General features: G+C 40.8%; 1 protein-coding gene across 2 annotated transcripts in view; it reads right to left on the reverse strand.

Annotated features, from left to right (window-relative positions):
- SLC12A6 (solute carrier family 12 member 6) overlaps window positions 1-21,402 on the reverse strand; it is a 135,081-nt gene extending 113,679 nt beyond the window's left edge. For both annotated transcript variants that reach the window (XM_007521675.3, XM_007521673.3), the window contains exon 1: window positions 21,159-21,402. In XM_007521675.3, the coding sequence (XP_007521737.1) occupies window positions 21,159-21,402 (244 nt within the window). The remainder of the gene's footprint in view (window positions 1-21,158) is intronic.
- Between the last annotated feature and the right edge of the window lie 335 nt (window positions 21,403-21,737).

Raw genomic sequence — 21,737 nt, forward strand, 5'->3', positions numbered from 1 at the left:
TTTTTTAAAAAGCAAAATATTTTTTTCAAAGTTCAGTATTTTTTTTTATATTCAGAGAGCTTAGCCATTGTGTTTTAGTGAAAATCTAGGAACATTCTTTCTGATTAAGAGGTGCAGAATTCTTTCAGCACACACTTGAAATAATTTGCTTCACTCTTGGCATGTTTTATCAGATAAATGTATCAAGCTCTCAGTTGTTAACTTCAACTGTGAAGCCCTACCTCTGTACTTAGACAATGGAATTTAGTAAACTGAGCTTTGTACAAATTTCAATGTTAATCTTTTATTATTTTATTTTTATTGATTTGACATTAGTTTACATTATAAGGTGTCAGGGCTATAGTCTCACACCTATTTGTGTGTGTGTGTAGCTTACTAAGCCCTATGCCCTGATGTCCACGCTGACAATGTAGCATAATAAAACCTTTGTTGTTAGTAACACCTGACTAGACTGTGCTAAATCTAACAGAAAGAATGGTAGCTTACAATCTTCAGTAACTCAAATATATGTCATTTTTAAAAGAGAATGAAATCAATAGTTGTTAAAGATCTATTTTTTGGTAATTTAATCATCACAGGAACAGAAACATTAAGCAAAGGAAGTTGCCCAGTCACATAGTTTATAAATGCCAGGGTTCAACTTTAATAGAGCAAGGAACCTTCCCATTCTCATTAAAATCTGCATTTCCCCCAATCCTGAAAACTCTAGGACTTTGCTTGTATTTCTTGACACTTCTCTTGGTCCCTATCCTGTAATACTGCCTTTGCTGACCTCAACTAAATCAGTTTAACCAGTGCCATTATGCCACATTTCACTCTGGACTGTATGAAGGGACACCAAGCCTGAGATGTTAACACTCCAATTCCAATAATCTGATGAGACCTTTCCTAACACATGGGACTACCTAGTTCCATTTCAAATGATGTACTCACAAAGTTACAGACCCTAGATATAGACCAGGGCCTAGGGAACAGGGTATGTGTACACATGCATCCATAAGTTAGGGGAAACTATATACCTTAAAGTGAAAGTGCTTAATAGTCTGCCGCAATTAGACTTAGACTTAAGCTCAGCAAGCAAGAATGACTTAAAAAAGATATCATAAAGTGTCTAATCAGATATTTACAACTTATATCTAGACACCCTCCTCTCCTATTCACTATTCTACCTACTTCACTCCCCCCAATCACTCTATCTACTCAATTAACTACACACAAAAAAGAGCCCTCAACACTCCAAAGCCTATCTTGTCAAAGTAAGGACTACAAAAGCTGAATAAGGGTAAGAGACTGACATACTTTAATTATGACTCTTTAGTCACTACTAGGCCACCCCATCTCCTGGGGCCCTAGTTGGGGAGTTCTGGGATTCCCACACAGACATGATGGGCCTAGACCTCTTAACAGATCTCTCTTGCCACTGTCACTGGTCATCTCCATCAGAAACAACATAATGGAACCCTTTGCGGGCCCCTATAGGACCTTGCCCTCAACGTGGATCAACAATAGTAGGAAATGTTCCATTCTCTGAAGGGAGGTTGAACAACATGCTTTACCTACTACCTGAGAAAAATGGGTACTGAAATTAGTGCAGCCTGGAATGTTCCTAGCCGTGACCACAGAATGAGAGCTCAGACCTATAGGGATGGTAGCTCAGACCTACAGAGGCGACATAAGCTCCTGTGCTGAATATGGGCCCCAGATCAAATTGATGGGGTTTACAGCTAACAATATTTATACACTTTCCCCACATAATGATCCTGGGTCCATATCCCCAGAGGGATAAAGAATAGGGAAGCTATCAAGGGAGGTGATTGGATATGGGTTTCTGGTGGTGGGAATTGTGTGAAAATGTACCCCTCTTATTCTACAATCTTGTCAATATTTCCATTTTATAAATAAAAAAATTTTTAAAGTAAGTAAGATATGCTAATCTCTTCTGACAGCAACAGCACTAATGTTATTCTCTTGATAATCTTTAGAAGAAATACCGTAGGCTTGGAATCTTGAACCCTGGCCCTTGTGCATTCAAACAGGTGTACCACCACCAAGCCCCCTGGTTCTCTCTCCCTATCTTGTGTTAATAAATAAATAAAATTCTGCACAGCTAAAGGATCTAGCACCAAAAAGAAAGACATCCTATTAAATGGGAGATCTTTACATGCCATATATTGGTGATATGTATGCTTAACTCAATGCACCACTGCCTGGCCCCCTAAATGGCAAAGATTAGACAAAAGGCTAAAAACAACAGTAAGTCAATATAAAGAGTTTACAAAACTCAAGGGGAAGAGGACAAATGTAGAATTTTCAATAAAGGGGCCAGATGGTGGTGCACCTAGTTGAGCGCACATGTTACAATGTGCAAGGACCTGGGTTCGAGCCCCTGGTTCCCACCTTTATGGGGAAAGCTTTACAAATGGTGAAGCAGTGCTGCGGACATCTCTCTGTCTCACTCTCTATTACCCTGGAGGGGGAAAAAAAAAAAAAAGTCTTCCAGAAGATTGAAGACACTGGAATACTCCCTGCCAGCTTCTATGAAGCTAACATCACCCTGATACCAAAAGCAGACAGGACACAACCAAGAGAAAACTACAGACCAATATCTCTGATGAACATAGATGCTAAAATACTGAATAAAATTCTAGCCAACCAGACACAGCAGTATATTAAAAAGATTGTTCATCATGACCAAGTGGGGTTTATCCCAGGCATGCAAGGTTGGTTTAATATATGTAAATCAACCAATGTGATCCACCACAACAACAAAAGCAAGACCAAAGGGGGTCGGGCGGTGGCGCAGTGGGTTAAGCGCACGTGGTGCAAAGCGCAGGGACCGGTGTAAGGATCCCGGTTCGAGACCCCGGCTCCCCACCTGCAGGGGAGTCGCTTCACGGGCGGTGAAGCAGGTCTGCAGGTGTCTATCTTTCTCTGCCCCCCTCTCTCTGTCTTCCCCTCCTCTCTCCATTTCTCTGTCCTATCCAACAACAAAGCAACGTCAACAATGGCAATAATAATAACTGCGAGGCTGCAGCAACTAGGGCAACAAAAAGGGGGAAAAATGGCCTCCAGGAGCGGTGGATTCATGGTGCAGGCACCGAGCCCAGCAATAACCCTGGAGGAAAAAAAAAAAGCAAGACCAAAAACCACATGGTCATATCAATAGATGCAGAGAAAGCCTTTGACAAAATACAACATCCCTTTATGATCAAAATACTACAAAAAAATGGGAATAGATGGAAAATTCCTGATGATAGTGGAGTCTATATATAGCAAACCTACAGTCAACATCATACTCAATGGTGAAAAACTGGAAGCATTTCCACTCAGATCAGGTACTAGACAGGGCTGCCCACTATCACCATTACTACTCAACATAGTGTTGGAAGTTCTTGCCATAGCAATCAGGCAGGAGCAAGGAATTAAAGGGATACAGATTGGAAGAGAAGAAGTCAAACTCTCCCTATTTACAGATGACATGATAGTATACACAGAAAAACCCAAGGAATCCAGCAAGAAGCTTTTGGAAATCATGAGGCAATACAGTAAGGTGTCAGGCTACAAAATTAACATTCAAAGGTCAGTGGCATTCCTCTATGCAAACACTAAGCTAGAAGAAATTGAAATCCAGAAATCAATTCCTTTTACTATAGCAACAAAAACAATAAAATATCTAGGAGTAAGCCTAACCAAAGAAGTGAAAGACTTGTATACTGAAAATTATGAGTCACTACTCAAGGAAATTGAAAAAGACACAAAGAAGTGGAAAGATATTCCATGTTCATGGGTTGGAAGAATTAACATCATCAAAATGAATATACTACCCAGAGCCATCTACAAAGTTAATGCTATCCCCATCAAGATCCCAAGCACATTTTTTAGGAGAATAGAACAAATGCTACAGATGTTTATCTGGAACCGGAAAAGACCTAGAATTGCCAAAACAATCTTGAGAAAAAAGAACAGAACCGGAGGAGGCATCACACTCCCAGATCTCAAACTGTATTATAGGGCCATTGTCATCAAAACTGCTTGGTACTGGAACATGAATAGACACACTGACCAGTGGAATAGAATTGAGAGCCCATAAGTGAGGCCCCATACCTATGGACATCTAATCTTTGACAAAGGTGCCCAGACTATTAAATGGGGAAAGCAGAGTCTCTTCAACAAATGGTGTTGGAAACAATGGGTTGAAACATGCAGAAGAATGAAACTGAACCACTGTATTTCACCAAATACAAAAGTAAATTCCAAGTGGATCAAGGACTTGGATGTTAGACCACAAACTATCAGATACTTAGAAGAAAATATTGGCAGAACTCTTTTCTGCATAAATTTTAAAGACATTTTCAATGAAACAAATCCAATTACAAAGAAGATTAAGGCAAGTTTAAACCTATGGGACTACATCAAATTAAAAAGCTTCTTCACAGCAAAAGAAACCACAACCCAAACCAAGAGACCCCTCACAGAATGGGAGAAGATCTTTACATGCCATACATCAGATAAGAGTTTAATACCCAACATATAGAAAGAGCTTGCCAAACTCACAAACAAGACAACAAATAACCCCATCCAAAAATGGGGGGAGGACATGGACAGAATATTCACCACAGAAGAGATCCAAAAGGCCGAGAAACACATGAAAAAATGCTTCGCTTCAAGTCTCTGATTGTCAGAGAAATGCAAATAAAGACAAAAACAAGATACCACTTCACTCCTGTGAGAATGTCATACATCAGAAAAGGTAACAGCAGCAAATGCTGGAGAGGGTGTAGGGTCAAAGGAACCCTCCTACACTGCTGGTGGGAATGTCAATTTGTCCAACCTCTGTGGAGAACAGTCTGGAGAACTCTCAGAAGGCTAGACATGGACCTACCCTATGATCCTGCAATTCCTCTCCTGGGGATATATCCTAAGGAACCCAACATATCCATCCAAAATGATCTGTGTACACATATGTTCTTGGCAGCACAATTTGTAATAGCCAAAACCTGGAAGCAACCCAGGTGTCCAACAACAGATGAGTGGCTGAGCAAGTTGTGGTCTATATACACAATGGAATACTACTCAGCTGTAAAAAATGGTGACTTCACCGTTTTCAGCCGATCTTGGATGGACCTTGAAAAAATCATGTTGAATGAAGTAAGTTAGAAACAGAAGGATGAATATGGGATGGTCTCACTCTCAGGCAGAAGTTGAAAAACAAGATCAGAAAAGAAAACAGAAGTAGAACCTGAAATGGAATTGGCATATTGCACCAAGTCCAGGAAGGATTCAGAGGAGGGGTTGTATTGTTATATGGGAAACTGGGGAATGTTATGCATGTACAAACTATTGTACTTACTGTTGAATGTAAAACATTAATTCCCCAATTAAAAAAAATAAAACAATTAAAACAATATTTTTAAAAAAAGAAAGCAAGTTGTGGCATATACACACAAAGGAATACTACTCAGCTGTTAGAAATGATCGAATCTTCTCCTTTTCCATATCTTGGATAAATTGTTAATGAGATAAGCTAGAGGGAGAATAACAAATACTGGATGACTTTCCTTAGGAAGCAGGGAAGAGGGAATCGGTGGTAGCACAGTGAGTTAAGCACACATGGCGCAAAGCACAAGGACCCATGTAAGGATCCTGGTTCTAGCTCCCATCTCCCCACCTGCAGGGGAGTCACTTCACAAGCAGTGAAGCAGGTCTGCAGGTGTCTTTCTCTCCTCCTCTCTGTCTTCACCTCTTTTCTCCATTTCTCTCTGTCCTATCCAACAATGACATCAATAACAACAATAATAACTATAACAATGAAACAAGAAGGGCAACAAAAGGGAACAAATTAATAAATATAAAATTAAATAAAAGAAGTAGCAGGGAAGAAAAGGGAAAACAAGGTGAAGCTTGAACTGGGTGGAGTGTACTGCAACAAAGGAAAGGACTCTGCCCTAGGGAGAGTGTGGAGGTGGGGTGGGGAGGGCAGGGCAGGGTTTCAGGTATCCAGGGCACAGTGGTGAAAAGGGAATTGGGTTGGTGATGGGTGTGATGTGAAGACACTGATCACAAGGAAGTGAGACTGTACCAAGGTGTCAACAACTGTCCTGTAAATCACTATTTTTGGCTATGACAAATTGTGCTGCTGTTGGGGCTGGGTAGTGGCATGCCCAGTTGAACTCACACATTACAGGGGGACACTTTACAAGCAGTGAAACAGGTCTACAGGTGTTTTTCCCTCTCCCTCTCTTTTCCCCTTCCCCCTGTTCTGTCAAATAAAATAGGAAGGGAAAAAAAAAAGGAATTAATAGCCACTGGGAGCGGTGGATTCATCATGGAGGAATCAAGCTTCAGCAATAACCCTGGTGACAATTAAAAAACCATGCTGCTATAATTCCACTCTTAGTCATTTATCCAAAGGACATGCAAACAATAATTCAAAGGGACATAAGCACCCCTATGTTCAAAGCTGCAGTATTCCTAATAGTCAAAGAGTGAAGGAAGCCTACGTACTCGTGCACAAATGACTGGATAAAGAAGTCACAGGAGGTACACTCCACGGACTACTGAAATCAAAAACAATGGTGCTGGTTCCTTTGGGACAAAATGGATGGAACTAGAGGTGATTATGCTTTTCTGAATAAGTAAAGAGGTAAAAGAGAACTACTAGATGGTTTCTTTTACTTATGTGGAATCTAGAGAACTTGCAAAAACACATCAACATAAATAAAATCAACTCTTTAAGACTGAGTATTGTGGTCTGGGGGGTGGCACAGTGGACAAAGTGTTAGACTCTCAAGCATGAGGTCCCAAGTTCAATCCCCCAGCAGTACATGCATATGCCAGAGTGATGTCTGGTTCTTCCCGCCTATCCCTCTCATAAGTAAATAAATAAATAAATAAATAAATAAATAAAATATATATTTTTAAAAAGACTGTGAGTACTATGGTAGTTATCACTGGGAGAGTAGAGGAACAGAACTTTGGTGGTTTGTAGAGTGTGGAACAATACCCTGTAATCTAATAGTCTTGCAAGCTGCTATTAGTCACAAATTAAAAATCTCTTATAAAAATCCTGCTGCCGGTGGCATATTGCATCCAAGTAAAAGACTCTGGGGTGGGTGGGTGGGGAGAATACAGATCCATAAAGGATGATAAATGACATAGTGGGGGTTGTATTGTTAAATGGGTAACTGGGGAATGTTATGCATGTACAAACTATTGTATTTACTGTTGAATGTAAAACATTAATTCCCCGATAAAGAAATAAATTTAAAAAAAAAGAATTCCCCAATGTATAGAGTAAAGACTGTTTTTTAAAAATTGTTTAAAAAAAAAAAAATCGTGCTGCCGGGAGCCAGGCGGTAGCGCAGCGGGTTACGGGCACCTGGCCCGAAGCACAAGGACCAGCAGAAGGATCCCGGCTCAAGCCCCGGGCTCCCCACCTGCAAGGGAGTCGCTTCACAGGCAGTGAAGCAGGTCTGCAGGTCTCTCCCCCTCTCTGCCTTCCCCTCCTCTCTCCATTTCTCTCTGTTCTATCCAACAATGAGGACATCAATAACAACAACAATAAAACAACAAGGGCAGCAAAAGGGAATAAATTTTTTTAAAAAATCATGCTGCGGGGGCGGGCGGGTTAGGTGCGCATGGCGCGAAGCGCAAGCACCATCTTAAGGATCCTGGTTCAAGCCCCCAGATCCCCACCTGCAGGGGCGTCGCTTCACAGGCGGTGAAGCAGGTCTGAAAATGTCTCCCCCCCATCTTTCCCTCCTCTCTCAATTTCTCTGTCCTATCCAACAACAACGACAGCAATAAAAACAATAATGGGACAACAAAAATGGGGGGAAAAATGGTCTCCAGGAGCAGTGGATTAGTGCAGGCACCAAGCCGCGGCAATAACCCTGGAGGGAAAAAAAAATTGTGCTGCTATGAACATAGGTCTCTTCAGATAGGTATTTTTGTTCCCTTTGGGTTTTTTTTTCTTTGTGGGTTGGGGGCCTCACAAATGTTTGATTCTAGGGCCAGGTGGTAGCGCACCTGGTTAAGCACTTGCATTACAGTGCGCAAGGACCCACGTTCAAGCTCCTAGTCCCCACCTGCAGGGGGAAAGCTTCACAAGTGGTGAAGCAGGGCTGCAGGTGTCTGTCTCTAGTTCCCCTCCCCCTCAATCTCTCGCTGTCTCTATCCAATAATAAATAAAAATTTTTAAAATAATTTTAAAAACTTTGATTCTCTTGTTCCTGTATCGGTGTTTTAGGTGTGGGGGTGGGGGTGGGGGTGTCAAAGAAAGAAGGGGCAGCACAGCACAGACGCACCAATTTGTGGAGCTTCTCCTGGTACCACGGTTACTATGGTGGTGCTAGGGTCCCCAGTATCTTGCCTATGGTGAGGTATACTCTGAGAAAGCTATGACCTGTCCTGAATTTTTTTTCTTTTTTGGTTAACTTTTTTTTTAGTGATTTAATAATGGTTTGCAAGATTATTAGATTACAAGGATCCAAAGGACATATAAACACTAATTCAAAGTGACATATACCCCTCTATGTTCCTATTCACAATAGCCAAAGAGTGGAAGCAGTTTAAATCCCCATTGACTGATGACTGGCTAAAGAAGTTGTGGGATAAATATACTCTACAGAATACTATACTGCAATGAAGAAGATGATATTGTATCCTTGGGGACAAAATGAATGGACCACTACCAGACAGCTTCACTTACATGAGAAATCTAGAAAAGTTAAAAAAATAATAAGCAAACAAAAAGTTTCAAAGACTTTGTGAGAACTTTGGTGATTATCTTTGGGAGGTGAGAGGGTGGGGATACCATTGTTGGTAGGTGTACACACTATAATCTTACAATCTTGTAACCCACTATTAATTGCAAATAAGAAACAGGGATATAATTCCACAACATACCCACTACCAAAACTATATGTCCCTGCACACCCTGCCCCACAACAATAACCATCATAGTTCTCATACTATCTTAGAGACAGGTGGCTTCTTCTTTTTCTGCAAATTCATAGGTTTCAGCTTTCTCTATTGTCCTGAAGGACACAATTTCATAATTTTTAATTGGAAGAGTAGTATTCTATTGAATATATATCCTATTTCTTTTTTTACTGGAGGACTGAACAACTCTGATTTACAGTGGTATAGGGGATTGAACCTGGGACTTTCAAGCCAGGCATGACAGTTTGCATAACCATTATGCTATCTATTCCCACCCTATCTTATTTCTTCTTAGCCAGTTGTATGTTTATGTTGTTTAGGGGCATTTAGGCTATTTTCACTCCTTGGTTACTTGCTCTAATCTTGCAAGTTTTTTTTTTTTTTTTTTTTTTTTTTTTTTGCCTGCTTTGCTTTTTAGATAAAGACAGAGCAACAAACAGGTACAGAAGAGGAAAACAAACCATAGTAGTGACATTTCCATCAGTACACAGATGACTGGGCTCAAACCTAGGTCAGGCACATGGCAAAGTAGCACACTATCCAAGTGAGCTATTTTGCCAGCCATCTTTGTTAGTAAGGGAGAGAAAACATACCAAAACACCATACTGGTACCTAAAATGCTAAGAATTAAACTTAGGGCTGCACACTTGAGAATGCAAGGCTTTATCCCGTGTCACCTCTCATGCCATAAGACTTAAAACTTTCAAAATCTTAAAATAACATCAAATTGTCTATGAAAATAGATTTTTATAAAATGGCATCTATTGATAAATTCACATACTTATCAGTCAGTTTTGGAGGCAAAGAAATGACAGCCAAATGTGAGGGTACATAGCATAATGGTTATGTAAAGAGACTCACATGCCTGAGGCTCCAAAATCCCAGGTTCAATTCCCTGCACCACCAAAGCAACAGCAGAGTAGTGCTCTGATAAACAAAAAGAAAACAACAACAACAACAATTTTAAATAAAACTTAAAAAAGAAACAAAAGATGGCAAAGATGTAAAAGACATCATTTTCTTTTCTGTTTTTTTTTTTAATTGCCATGAGGGTTATCACTGGGTCTTGACGCCTGCACTATGAATCCACTGCTGCTAGCAGTTTTTTTTAACTGTGTGTGTGTGTGTGTGTGTGTGTGTGTGTGTGTGTGTGTGTATGTGTGTTTTCTTTTTTACTTAATAGGACAGAAAGAAATTTAGAAGGGAGGAATAGATTGAGAAGGAGAGAGAAAGACACCTATAAACCTGTTTCACCATATGTGAAACACATGCCCTGTAGGTAGGGAGCTGGAGCTTGAACTCATGTTCTTTTGCATAGTCATGCGTATGCTCAATTGGGGGCACAACTGCCCGACCCCAAGACATCACTTTCTAATAAATTCAAAATATTGTAGAGCAAGGAAAAAAATCTCAATTTTGTATGTTTTTTTGTTTACCAGAGAACTAATCTACTCTGGATTATAGTGGTGCTGGGGATTGAACCTAGGACAGCTAAGTCTCAGACATCAAAGTCTTGCAAAAACCACTGTGCTATCCTCCCAGCCCTGCTCCTCTCCCTTTTTTCTGTTATTACTGTTACTGAGAGAAGTAGATGGAGAGAGAACCAGAGCACCACACTGGCATATACAATGCTGGGGATCAAACTCAGCACAGTACTCTATCCACCACCCAAGCCATGTACACCAAAATTTCAAATTAAAATATTTACTCAGTGTTTACTTGAGTGTCCCCCAGGAGCCATGAAATAGGAAAACAATGAAGAACAACTTCAAGGGGTGAGTCTTTGCTCTATCAAGGGAGTTGGTAGCTAGCTAAGCCAGACATTTTGGCTGCTGATCCAAGTACTAAATAAAACATCAAGTCTCAGTTCCCACTGTTTTCTCTACTCAAAGCATTGCAACTTCTGGGAGCCGGGTGGTGGCGCACCTTGTTGAGCACACATGTTACAATGCACAAGGACTCAGGTTCAAGCCCCCAGTCCCCACCTGCAGGGGGAAAGCTTCACAAGTGGTGAAGCAGGGTTGCAGGTGTCTCTCTGTCTCTCGTCCTCTCAATTTCTGGCTGTCTCTACCCAATACACAAATAAAGACAGTAAAAAAAAAATTAACAACAACAAAAAAAAAAGTATTGCAACTTCTTATATAAGGTAACTACCTCCCTATATAAGAATGCCCACCTTTCCATGCTAGCCTAGGTGTGAGAGGACTCAAGAATCACCAACTGGGTGGCTCTGTGTTTCAATGGATAATGTACTGGACTTCTAGTAACAAGAATCACCAAAGAGTTAACACTGGCAGCTATGAACAAGGATTACTACTCAGCTCACTCTGAGGTTCATTTTATACTGTGAAATTTTGCCAATTGGGTTTTTAGTATATTCAGAAACCCAACTAGAATATACAAAAGTATATAGAAAAATAAAACTGACATTAAACAACACTGTCAAAATTAAGATGAATTTCTATAAAGAGAAATGAAAACAATACAAAACCAAATTTTCACATTAATTTTCACCTCAAATGTTTTTATGAATTTCCTTCATTCCCTGAAGAAAACTTTCATTTTAAAATAGTTCTACTGGGAGTCAGGTGGTAGCGCAGTGGGTTAAGTGCACGTGGCGCAAAGCACAAGGACAGGCGGAAGGATCCCAGTTCGAGCCCACAGCTCCCCACCTGCAGTACAGTCCCTTCACAAACGGTGAAGCAGGTCTGCAGGTGTCTATCTTTCTCTCCCCCTCTCTGTCTTCCCCTCCTCTCTCCATTTCTCTCTGTGCTATCCAACAACAACAATAATAAAACAAGGGCAACAAAAGGGAATAAATACATATTTTAAAAAAATATGTTCTACTGTGGTCTGGAGGGGTGGCGCAGTGGTAAAGCTTTGGACTCTCAAGCATGAGGTCCCGAGTTCTATCCCCAGCTGCACATGTGCCAGGGTGATGTCTGGTTCTTTCTCTCTCCTCCTATCTTTCTCATAAATAAATAAAATCTTTAAAAAATAGTTCTACTAAAAAATTGTTCAAAATATGAATATTCATCAACTTTTGGACAGATGTACTGAAGTAGCTAACTCAGTAACTGTTTATGTAACTCAGCACTATTACACCCTCTAGACATTTACAGACCATTAAATATAAAAGACAGTAAAATATCTATCTTTAGGCCAAATTTTCTTTCAGGAACATAGAATCTTAAGTTATTCAGAAATATGTCATTTTATTGCCCTTTTTCCTTAATGTGGAGTCTAGACTTTTCAGAAATGCACATTTAATTTCATTACTCTGGGCAGCTTTTTCATTCAAAATCACACACACACACACACACGCACGCACGCACGCATGACAAGGTATGTAAGCTACCCACTGTGATTATACTGCCTTAAAAAATTACATTCATACCCACTGTCAGGAAAAATAATTGCAAAAATGTCCACAGAACATGATTACACTTTTTAATTAATTTTATTTTAGAGAGAGACCATAGCACTGCTCAACTCTATCATAATGGTGGTGCTGGGGATTGAACCTGGGGCCTTGAGTCTCAGGCATGAAAGTCTTTTTAAAAAGATTTATGGTGGTCCAGGAGGTGGTGCAGTGGAAGGCACTGGGCTCTCAAGCACGAGGTCTTAAATTCAATCCCTGGCAGCACATATACCAATTATGTCTGGTTCTCTCTCCCCTATCATGTCTCATAAATACATAAATAAATAAATAAAATAAAACCTTAAAAAAATATTTATGGTTAAGCGCAGGTGGCGCAAAGCACAAGGACTGGCGAGAGTAAGGATCCTGGTTTGAGCCCCCAGCTCCACACGTGCAGTGGAGTCGCTTGATAAGCCGTGAAGCAGGTCTGCAGGTGTATCTCTTTCTCTCCCCCGTCTTCCTCTCCTCTCTCCATTTCTCTCTTTCCTATCCAATAACAACATCAATAACAACAATAATAATTACAACAATAAAATATCAAGGGCAACAAAAGGGAATCAATAAATAAATATTTTTTTAAAAAGATGTACTTATTTACTAGTGAGAGAAAACCAGAGTATCACTCAGGCACATAAATACTGAGGGTTGACACGACAGCATGCTTGAGAGTCTAACACTTTATCTACTACTCCACCCTCTGGATGGCATAAACACAGAAAAAAGAAAAGAAAATGAAAGAAAAGTGTCCTGGGAGCTGGCACAGCAGTGCTGGACCTGCACACATGAAGTCCTAAATTCAGTCCTCAGCATTAAATAAATCAGAGTGATGGTCTGGTTCTCTTTCTCATGTTAATAAGTAAATGTTTAATTTAGGCCAATCATATAAGTCAGTGCTAGAGCACTCACTTCACATGTCACAGGCAAAGTTCAATACCCAGCAATATGCCACCACCCAGCCCTCAGTTTCTCTTTATTATCTCTATCTATCCAACAATAAATGAATAAATAAAAATTTTAAAAAGACAACACATTTCCTCATATTCCTTTCCAATGTGGCATGTAGGGACCACTTCTAAAGTGTACCATATAAGTTTCTCTGGAAATTAGGTAATTACAAACTTTGAAATATATTCCACAGCAAGTAAAAAAGAGAGAGAGAGAAAGGGAGGGGGTACATAGCCTTACTCCAAAGTAAAAGCAGACTTCTCTGGCAAAATGGAAGAAACCCAGGCGGCACTTTGGCAAAATTAAAGCTACCGACCAAAATGGTCATGAGTGTAAAAAGGTGAATGCCATCAGTTGGCTGTCTTGCATGAACTTCTCATTAGGATGATCGGGATGTAATATGGCCTGCAATGTAGTGGTAAAAATATCACTGGCTAACTAAGCAAGAAACTCAGCACTAAGTTAAGACAACAGGGAATTTGTAGAGAAAAATGAAGTTATGATTCAGACTTAACTACATTTGTCATTTCCTTACAACTCAATGTCGCCTTTGTCTTCTATTTCTATGCTTATCAAGTACCAAATTTCTATAGTAAGAAAAAAAAGCCCCCTTTTTTCACTTTATTGAGGATTTATAAGACTATCGTTGTTACACAGAGTACAGCTTCACATCTCCCCAAGATAGGTGTCAAGAGACCTCACCCACCACCAAACTGCCATCTTTCTTCATCTTAAGGCTCTGAAACCCCAACCCTCTTTCAACCCCCTTTCCTCCTCCCTTCTGAGTCCTTGAAATTGCTGAGATATATCAGTTTTTAAAGTTTTGCCTTCTATTTCCCTTTGCTTTGTTTCTTAGGTCCCAGCTAAGAGTGAGGTAGGTAATCCAAAAAGTCCATAATATTTTTCCAATTAGGACATCCAAAAATAACTATAAAATTTGAGAGTTTGAAAAACTAGCTCAACTGGTAGAGCTTGTGACTTGCATGCCAGAGGCTATTAATTCAACTATCTCTGTAACAGAGTGGGGGCAAGTGGTTATATAAAAACACTTTGATGCCAGAGGCTCCAAATTCCCAGGCTTAATCCCCCTAGCATCACCATAAACCAGAATTGAGCAATGCTCTGGTAAAAATAAAATGTTGCGTTTTTTTTTCCTCCTCCAGGGTTATTGCTGGGCTCGGTGATCCACTGCTCCTGGAGGCCATTTTTTTTCCCCCTTTTGTTGCCCTTGTTGTAGCTTCGTTGTGGTTATTATTATTGCCCTTGTTGACACAATTCGTTGTTGGATAGGACAGAGAGAAATGGAGAGAGGAGGGGAAGACAGAGAAGGGGAGAGAAAGACACCTGCAGACCTGCTTCACCGCCCGTGAAGCGACTCCCTTGCAGGTGGGGAGCCGGGGGCTCGAACCGGGAACCTTATGCCGGTCCCTGTGCATTGCGCCACATGTGCTTAACCCACTGCGCCACCGCCCGACCCCCTTTTTTTTACCAGAGCACTGCTCAGCTCTGGTTTATGGTGGTGCAGGGGATAATGTTATGCATGTACAAACTATTGTACTTAATTAATGCAAAACATTAATTCCCCAATAAAAAAATCAGAGAAAAAAGGGGAATAAATAAATATTTTAAAAAATAAATAAAATAAAATAAAATGTTGCGGGGCCAGGTGGTGGCGCACCTGGTTGCGCACATGTATTACAATACGCAAGGACCTGGTTTTGCCCCCAGTCCCCACCTGCAGGGGAAAAGCTTTACAAGTGAAGCAGGGCTGCAGGTGTCTATCTCTCTCCCTCTCTATCACCCCTCCCTCTTGATTTCTGGTTGTCTCTATCCAATAAAAAAAGATAATAAATTTAAAAATTTTTTAAAAAACTGAAAAAAATGTTGCTTTGGCAACTCTCACATGAAACTCTATAAAGACTATATTTCATAATAAATAAATAAAAACTTAGATCTAGGTTCTGCCAACCTCTCAGCTTTCTTTCTTTTTTTGCCTCTAGGGTTATTGCTGGGGCTCAGTGTCTGCACCACGAATCCACTGCTCCTGGAGGCTGTTTTTTTCCCTTTAATTGCCCTGGTAGTTTTGCCATTGTTGTGGTTGTTATTGTTGTTGGATAGGACAGAGAGAAATTGAGAGAGGAGAGGAAGACAGGACACACACACACACAGAGAAAGACAGACACCTGCAGACCTGCTTCACCGCTTGTGAAATGACTTCCCTGCAGGTGGGGAGCTGGGGGCTCCAACCAGGATCCTTCCCCAGTCCTTGCACTTGGCGCCATGTGCGATTAACCCGCTGTGCTACCACCTGATCCCCAGATTGCTTTTTTATGTATGTGTGGTGCTGTGGCCTCACACCTGCATGATTTCACTATTTTCTGAATCTCAGCTTTGGCTTATGGTGGTGCGGGGGACTGAACCTGGAACTTTGGAGCCTCAAGCATGAAAGTCTCTTTGCATAACCATTATGCTATCTACCCTCCACCCTTGTTCATTCTTTTAAGAAATTTTTACTTATTTTAATTATTACAGAGATAGAAAAGTATGCAGAAGGAGAGACAGGGAGGCACCTGCAGCACTGCACTCTTGTGAAGCTTCCTCCTACAGGCAGGACCTACGGGTTTGAACCTGGATCACTGTGCACAGTAGCTTATGCACTTTACCAGCTGTGCCACTAACCGCCCACCACAACTTGTTCATTCTTCTGATTTCAGATAGAAAAAAGGGAGAGATGCTCTACCAAAGCTTCTCCTCTTGATGTGGGACTACCCAGGGCTGTCAGGGTTAAACTCTGGATTGTGTGCATGCTGACCTACATGCCCTATCAGGTGAGCTATCTTCTGACACTGACTGAATTACTTAATTTTTTAAATGAATCTTTTTTAAAAGACTTTGTTTATTCATGAGAAAGATATGAGGAGAGAGAGAAAGAACCAAACCACTCTGGTACACGTGCTGCCTGGGAACTGAACTCAGGACCTCTTGCTTGAGAGTTCAACACTTTATCTACCACACAACCTCCTGGACCACAAATAAAAATTCTTTAGGGGCCAAGTGGTGGTGCACCTGGTTAAGTGCACACATTATAAAAATTCTTTAAAAGTGAATTGTACCTAAACACCAGAAATGTCGAAAAATGTAAGAATGTTGTAGAATAATTACCTACAGCTTAAGACTTAGCTGACATAGCAGTGATACTTCCTGCTAATCAAATGAACTCCTGCGGTTAAAACAAGGTACTGCGGGAGTCGGGTGGGAGCACAGTGGGTTAAACGCAGGTGGCGCAAAGCACAAGGACTGGCATAAGGATCCCCACCTGCAGGGGAGTCACTTCACAAGCGGTGAAGTAGGTCTGCAGATGTCTATCTTTCTCTCCCCCTTTGTCTTCCCCTCCTCTCTCCATTTCTGTCTGTCCTAACAACAATGACATCAATAACAATAAAACAACAAGGGCAACAAAAGGGAATGAATAAATAAAATATTTTTAAAAAAAACCCAAGGTCCTGTGCTACTGCATCTGGTTCCGTCTGTGGTGCGGCCATGTGGTGTCAATGCCTGAAGCCTGGATTTCACACACAACAGAACATGAACTCTACTAGATCAGACATACCCCAATAAATAATTTCCTTCCTTTTAGGGTTGAGTAATATTCCATTGTGTGTATACACTACACTTTGCTTATCCACTCATCTATTGATGGACACTTGGATTGCTTTCATCTTTTGACTACTGTGATATGACAATATAAAAGTGCATGTAAAAAAATGTACCTTCAAGGCTCTGATTTCAATTATTTCCAATGTATACCCAAATTTGAAAACCTTAATTTGACATATATCTTTCTGTTAATCGTTTTTAAGTATTTATTTCCTTTTCTTGCCTTTTTTGTTTTATTGTTGTAAATATTATTGTTACTGATGTTGTTGTTGTTAGATAGGACAGAGAGAAATGGAGAGAGGAGGGGAAGACAGAGGGGGGAGAGAAAGACACCTGCAGACCTGCTTCACTGCCTGTGCTCACTTCCCCTGCAGGTGGGGAGCCAGAGGCTCGAACCAGGATCCTAACGCCGGTCCTTGCGCTTTGCGCCAGTTGCGCTTAACCTGCTACGCTACAATAAATCATTTTTAAAAGTATTTATTTATTTTTTATTTTTAATATCTATTCCCTTTTGTTGTTATTGTTTATTGTTGTAATTACTGTTGTTGTTGTTGGATAGGACAGAGAGAAATGGAGAGAGGAGGGGAAGACAGAGAGGGGGAGAGAAAGAGAGACACCTGCAGACCTGCTTCACCGCCTGTGAAGCGACTCCCCTGCAGGTGGGGAGGCGGAGACTCGAACCCGGATTCTTAGGCTGGTCCTTGCGCTTTGCGCCACCTGAACTTAACCTGCTGTGCAAGTGGCTGATTCCCTTTAAAAAGTATTTAAACTTCATGTGCAAAAGCCCTTAGGGATGGTGAGATAGCTCACCTGAGAGGGCATCTGGATTGTCATGCATGTGACTCAGGTTTGAGTCCTTATATATCACATGACAGTACTAAGAGTCTGGGGAAACTCAGACTGTGGTGTCAATCCCTGACCTCCCAGCGACTGTCTGTCTCTTTTTCAATTTGAAAAAGTAAACTCTGAGCAGTGAAGCCCCAACAATGACCAAAACAGAGAGAGAGAGAGAAATTAAAAATTTACTACCCAGGGTTGTGCAACTGCAAAGTGAGTAAAGGCATCTGACAAGTAAGTTAAGATGGGAAAATCTGGAAACTCTCTACAAAAAGATACATGGGAGGAGTGGGAGGTGAGAATCATGCCAATGTCAAAACCAAAGAAGAATACAGAAAAGGCCAAAAGAAAAAAAATATCACAGGATTATAAATGTTAAAATAGCAAACTGCAGCCCAGGAAGGAGGTGGCACAGGTAGAATACTTACATATAATTTTATTTGTCTTTATTTTAATGAGAGAGATACAGAGAGAGAGAGAGAGACCAGAGCAGCACTGCTCAGCTCTGGCTTACCTTGCCGTAGTGTGAAGGACTGAACCTGGGACTTCAGTATCTCAGCTATGAAAGACTTTTTGCCTAACCATTATGCTGCCCTAAATTCAATTCCCAGCACTGCATATGTTAGAATGATGCTATGGTTCTCTTCACTTTTTTTCCTCTTCTCTCTCATAAGAAAATACTTAGGGCTGGGGAGACAACATAATGGTTATGTATAAGTCTTTAAAGCTTGAGGCTCTGAGGTCCCAGGTTCAATCCCCAGCCACACCATAAGCCAGAATTGAGCAGTGTTCTTGCATAAAAAATTAAAAAAAAAAAAAGGAAAAGAAAAGAAAAAGGAAATATGTAAAAGTCTGCCTGGAATGGTGAAGCCCTGGTGATAACAGAAACAAAGAATAAGGCAAATGTGTACGATTCAAGAGCGGACTTTTTAAATCCACCTCACAGATGCGCCACACAGACAGACATGTCTCCAACCTCACAGATGCGCCACACAGACAGACATGTCTCCAACCTCACAGATGCACCACACAGACAGACATGTCTCCAGTTTTGTTGTTTTCTTTTTTTTTCTTTTGGCCACCATGGTTATCACTGGGGCTTAGTGCCAGCAGTACAAATCCATTACTTCTGGAGGCCATTCTTTCCTTTTTTCTCTTTCTCTTTCTTTCTTTTCCTTGTATTTGGTAAAATAGAGAAACTGAGAAGAGAAGGGGGCGAATGAGAGGAAGAAAGATAGATACCTGCAGGCCTGTTTCACCATTTGTGAAGCCTCCCCCACTGCAGCTGGCCCCCATGTCTCCAGTTTTATCTCTACAGTGTGAAAATGATATCACTGTAGACTGTAAACAATGCTAACAGGCAAGATAAGAACAGCAGCCTGAACAAGATCCTACTCAGCTAGGCTAACATGTTACTGAATTACATCCACTTTTATAAGCAGAATAAAAATACAATCCAATAATATGTAAGTCATAAGTCTAATAAAATGTACCTGGGACTTCAGTATCTCAGCTATGAAAGACTTTTTGCCTAACCATTATGCTGTCCTAAATTCAATCCCCAGCACTGCATATGCTAGAATGATGATAATTATCTACTGATAATTAGAGCATTAAATAATCAATACTGCTGTCGTCTATTTTTTCACAACCTAAGTACCAGATGATACACTAAAACTCAGGCCACAAGTCAGAAATTACAACTTGAGAAAGAGGAAATGATAATTTTAAACACAATAATTTTAACACACTGGTACATGGTGTAAAGTTGATCAAAAAGATGAAAATAATTAAGTCCAGAAACCAATTTGCAATAATCTCCACAAAAGATATGATGGCCAGGGCTAAGTAAGTTCTAAGACTACAAACTTTATCAAATCTACTTTATTAAACACCAACATAAATCAAGAACCAAGATCATTCTGTACACTTGAGGTTATGAGGAAGAATATTTCCTGACACCGGAAAAAAACAAGTCAGTTTTGATTTCACAAGTGAAAGACACTGTTTTCAAATATGGGCAAAATAACATTTTACCAGTCTTTATGATTTTACTGTTATTATTACTATTTTATTTATTTTTCTCACCATCTGGTCTTTACCACTCCAAATTGACTTCTTTTTCAGACAGAGACAGGAAGAGAGGAAAATAACAAAAAGACTCTGAGGGAAAGAACACTAAAGCATCCAAGCTTCCCCCAGTATGGTGGGAGCCAGGGGGACGTGTTCATTACCAGCCAGGCATCTATCAGTTAGAATACAGCACAAAGCTCAACATAAAGCAGCGCAACAGTTCCCAACTTTTCTTTTTTTTTTTTTAATTCTTTTTCTATTTATTTATTTACTTCCCCTTTTGTTGCCCTTGTTTTTTTATTGTTGTAGTTATTATTACTGTAATTGCTGTCTTCAGTGTTAGATAGGACAGAGAGAAATGGAGAGAGGAGGGGAAGACAGAGAGGGGGAGAGAAAGATACACACCTGCAGACCTGCTTCACCGCTTGTGAAGCGACTCCCCTGCAGGTGGGGGGCCAGGGGCTCCAACTGAGATCCTTAAGCCGGTCCTTGCGCTTTGCGTGGCGCCACCAGCGCTACCGGTAGGCCCCACTCCCAGTTCCCAACTTTTCAACTTCAGAGCCTAAAAAACATGACTTTTCCAGTTTATTTCATTTCTCTCTTTCATCCATCGCCTCTTCCCACTATATCCAAGGAAAAACCTTCAAGCCATCTGCCACAAATTAGGAGGCTCAAGACGTGAACTGGTCTGTAAGTGGCTTGTACGCTACTACTGACTAAAAAGACTGCCCAGTAACACATTCCATCTGAAGTTCAACGTGAAAAAATTACAGAGGAATCAGGCCCTAAAAGCCTCCTTTAAATTACTCCACTAGACAGAAAAGCACACTTAATCGATCCAAAGCCATCCTAAGTGAGCTCCTTGAGATATCGATATCTATATATATCTGTGTGATGTATATCTGAAATGATTGTATGAAATCATTTTTTCACAACCGACCTTAAAAGTAACAGAGTCCCAAAGTTAGCTTTCCACTCAGTTTTAACAGTCTCTGTGCTGAAAAACTACTCACTGTCATTCATCCTTAACTAAAAGACACATTTGAATTCTAAGGAGGTGGAAGTGAGGTAGTTAAGGTGACATACATTTCTACTTTCCTCCTTCCTATATGCCTTTCCCACATGCCAGACTATTACTGCAGAGCTAATAGCAAGGCTTCCCAAGCATCTGCAAAAGATGCTGACGACTGGATCCTAATGAAATAATGATCTCCTGGTGGAGAGTTACCCGGGATGAGTAAGTTAGTAATCAAAGTATCCTGCCTTCTGTGTTCCAGCTTACCCTCAGTAGCATCCTGGGGGTTAGAAGTCCGGTCACTGGCTGGGTCCAGCGCAACAGTTGCCAGCGAAGTGGTGATCCCCGAAGTCTCACTCACTGGCTCACTCCGGCTGGTTTCAGGCACGCTTTCCCGGGAGCTAAATCTCACCCTGGAACTGGATCGAGAGCTGAGATCCGGGCTGGTGTCTGATAGACCTGGAATGTCATCGATCTTGGTTGGAGTCACCATGAACCGAACTGAAGCCATCTTGGCGGTGGTTTCTGGAGGATGCACTTTCCTCCCCTTTCTCTCTTTACCAGCACAAAGGAGGGGGTGGGGATCGCAAAATCCTTCCTCCCACGTAAGCTACTTTTGATCGAAATTAAAAAAAAAAAAAGACAACTTAAAAAAATCTTCAATTACCTTGATTATCTTGATTTACGCCCCATTAAAAAAAAAAAAAGCCCCAAACAAGACTCCTTCCACTTGGAATTCCAGCAGACTGTCCTGGAAAATGGTGCACTACCAGTCTCTGAAAAGACTTAAGGGGGGAGATGGGGAGAAAAGTCGACGGCAAGTCCCATGCAACTTGGTCCCTTCAG

The sequence above is a fragment of the Erinaceus europaeus genome, chromosome 16 (genome assembly GCF_950295315.1).
Source record: "Erinaceus europaeus chromosome 16, mEriEur2.1, whole genome shotgun sequence".
Lineage (NCBI taxonomy): Eukaryota > Metazoa > Chordata > Mammalia > Eulipotyphla > Erinaceidae > Erinaceus > Erinaceus europaeus.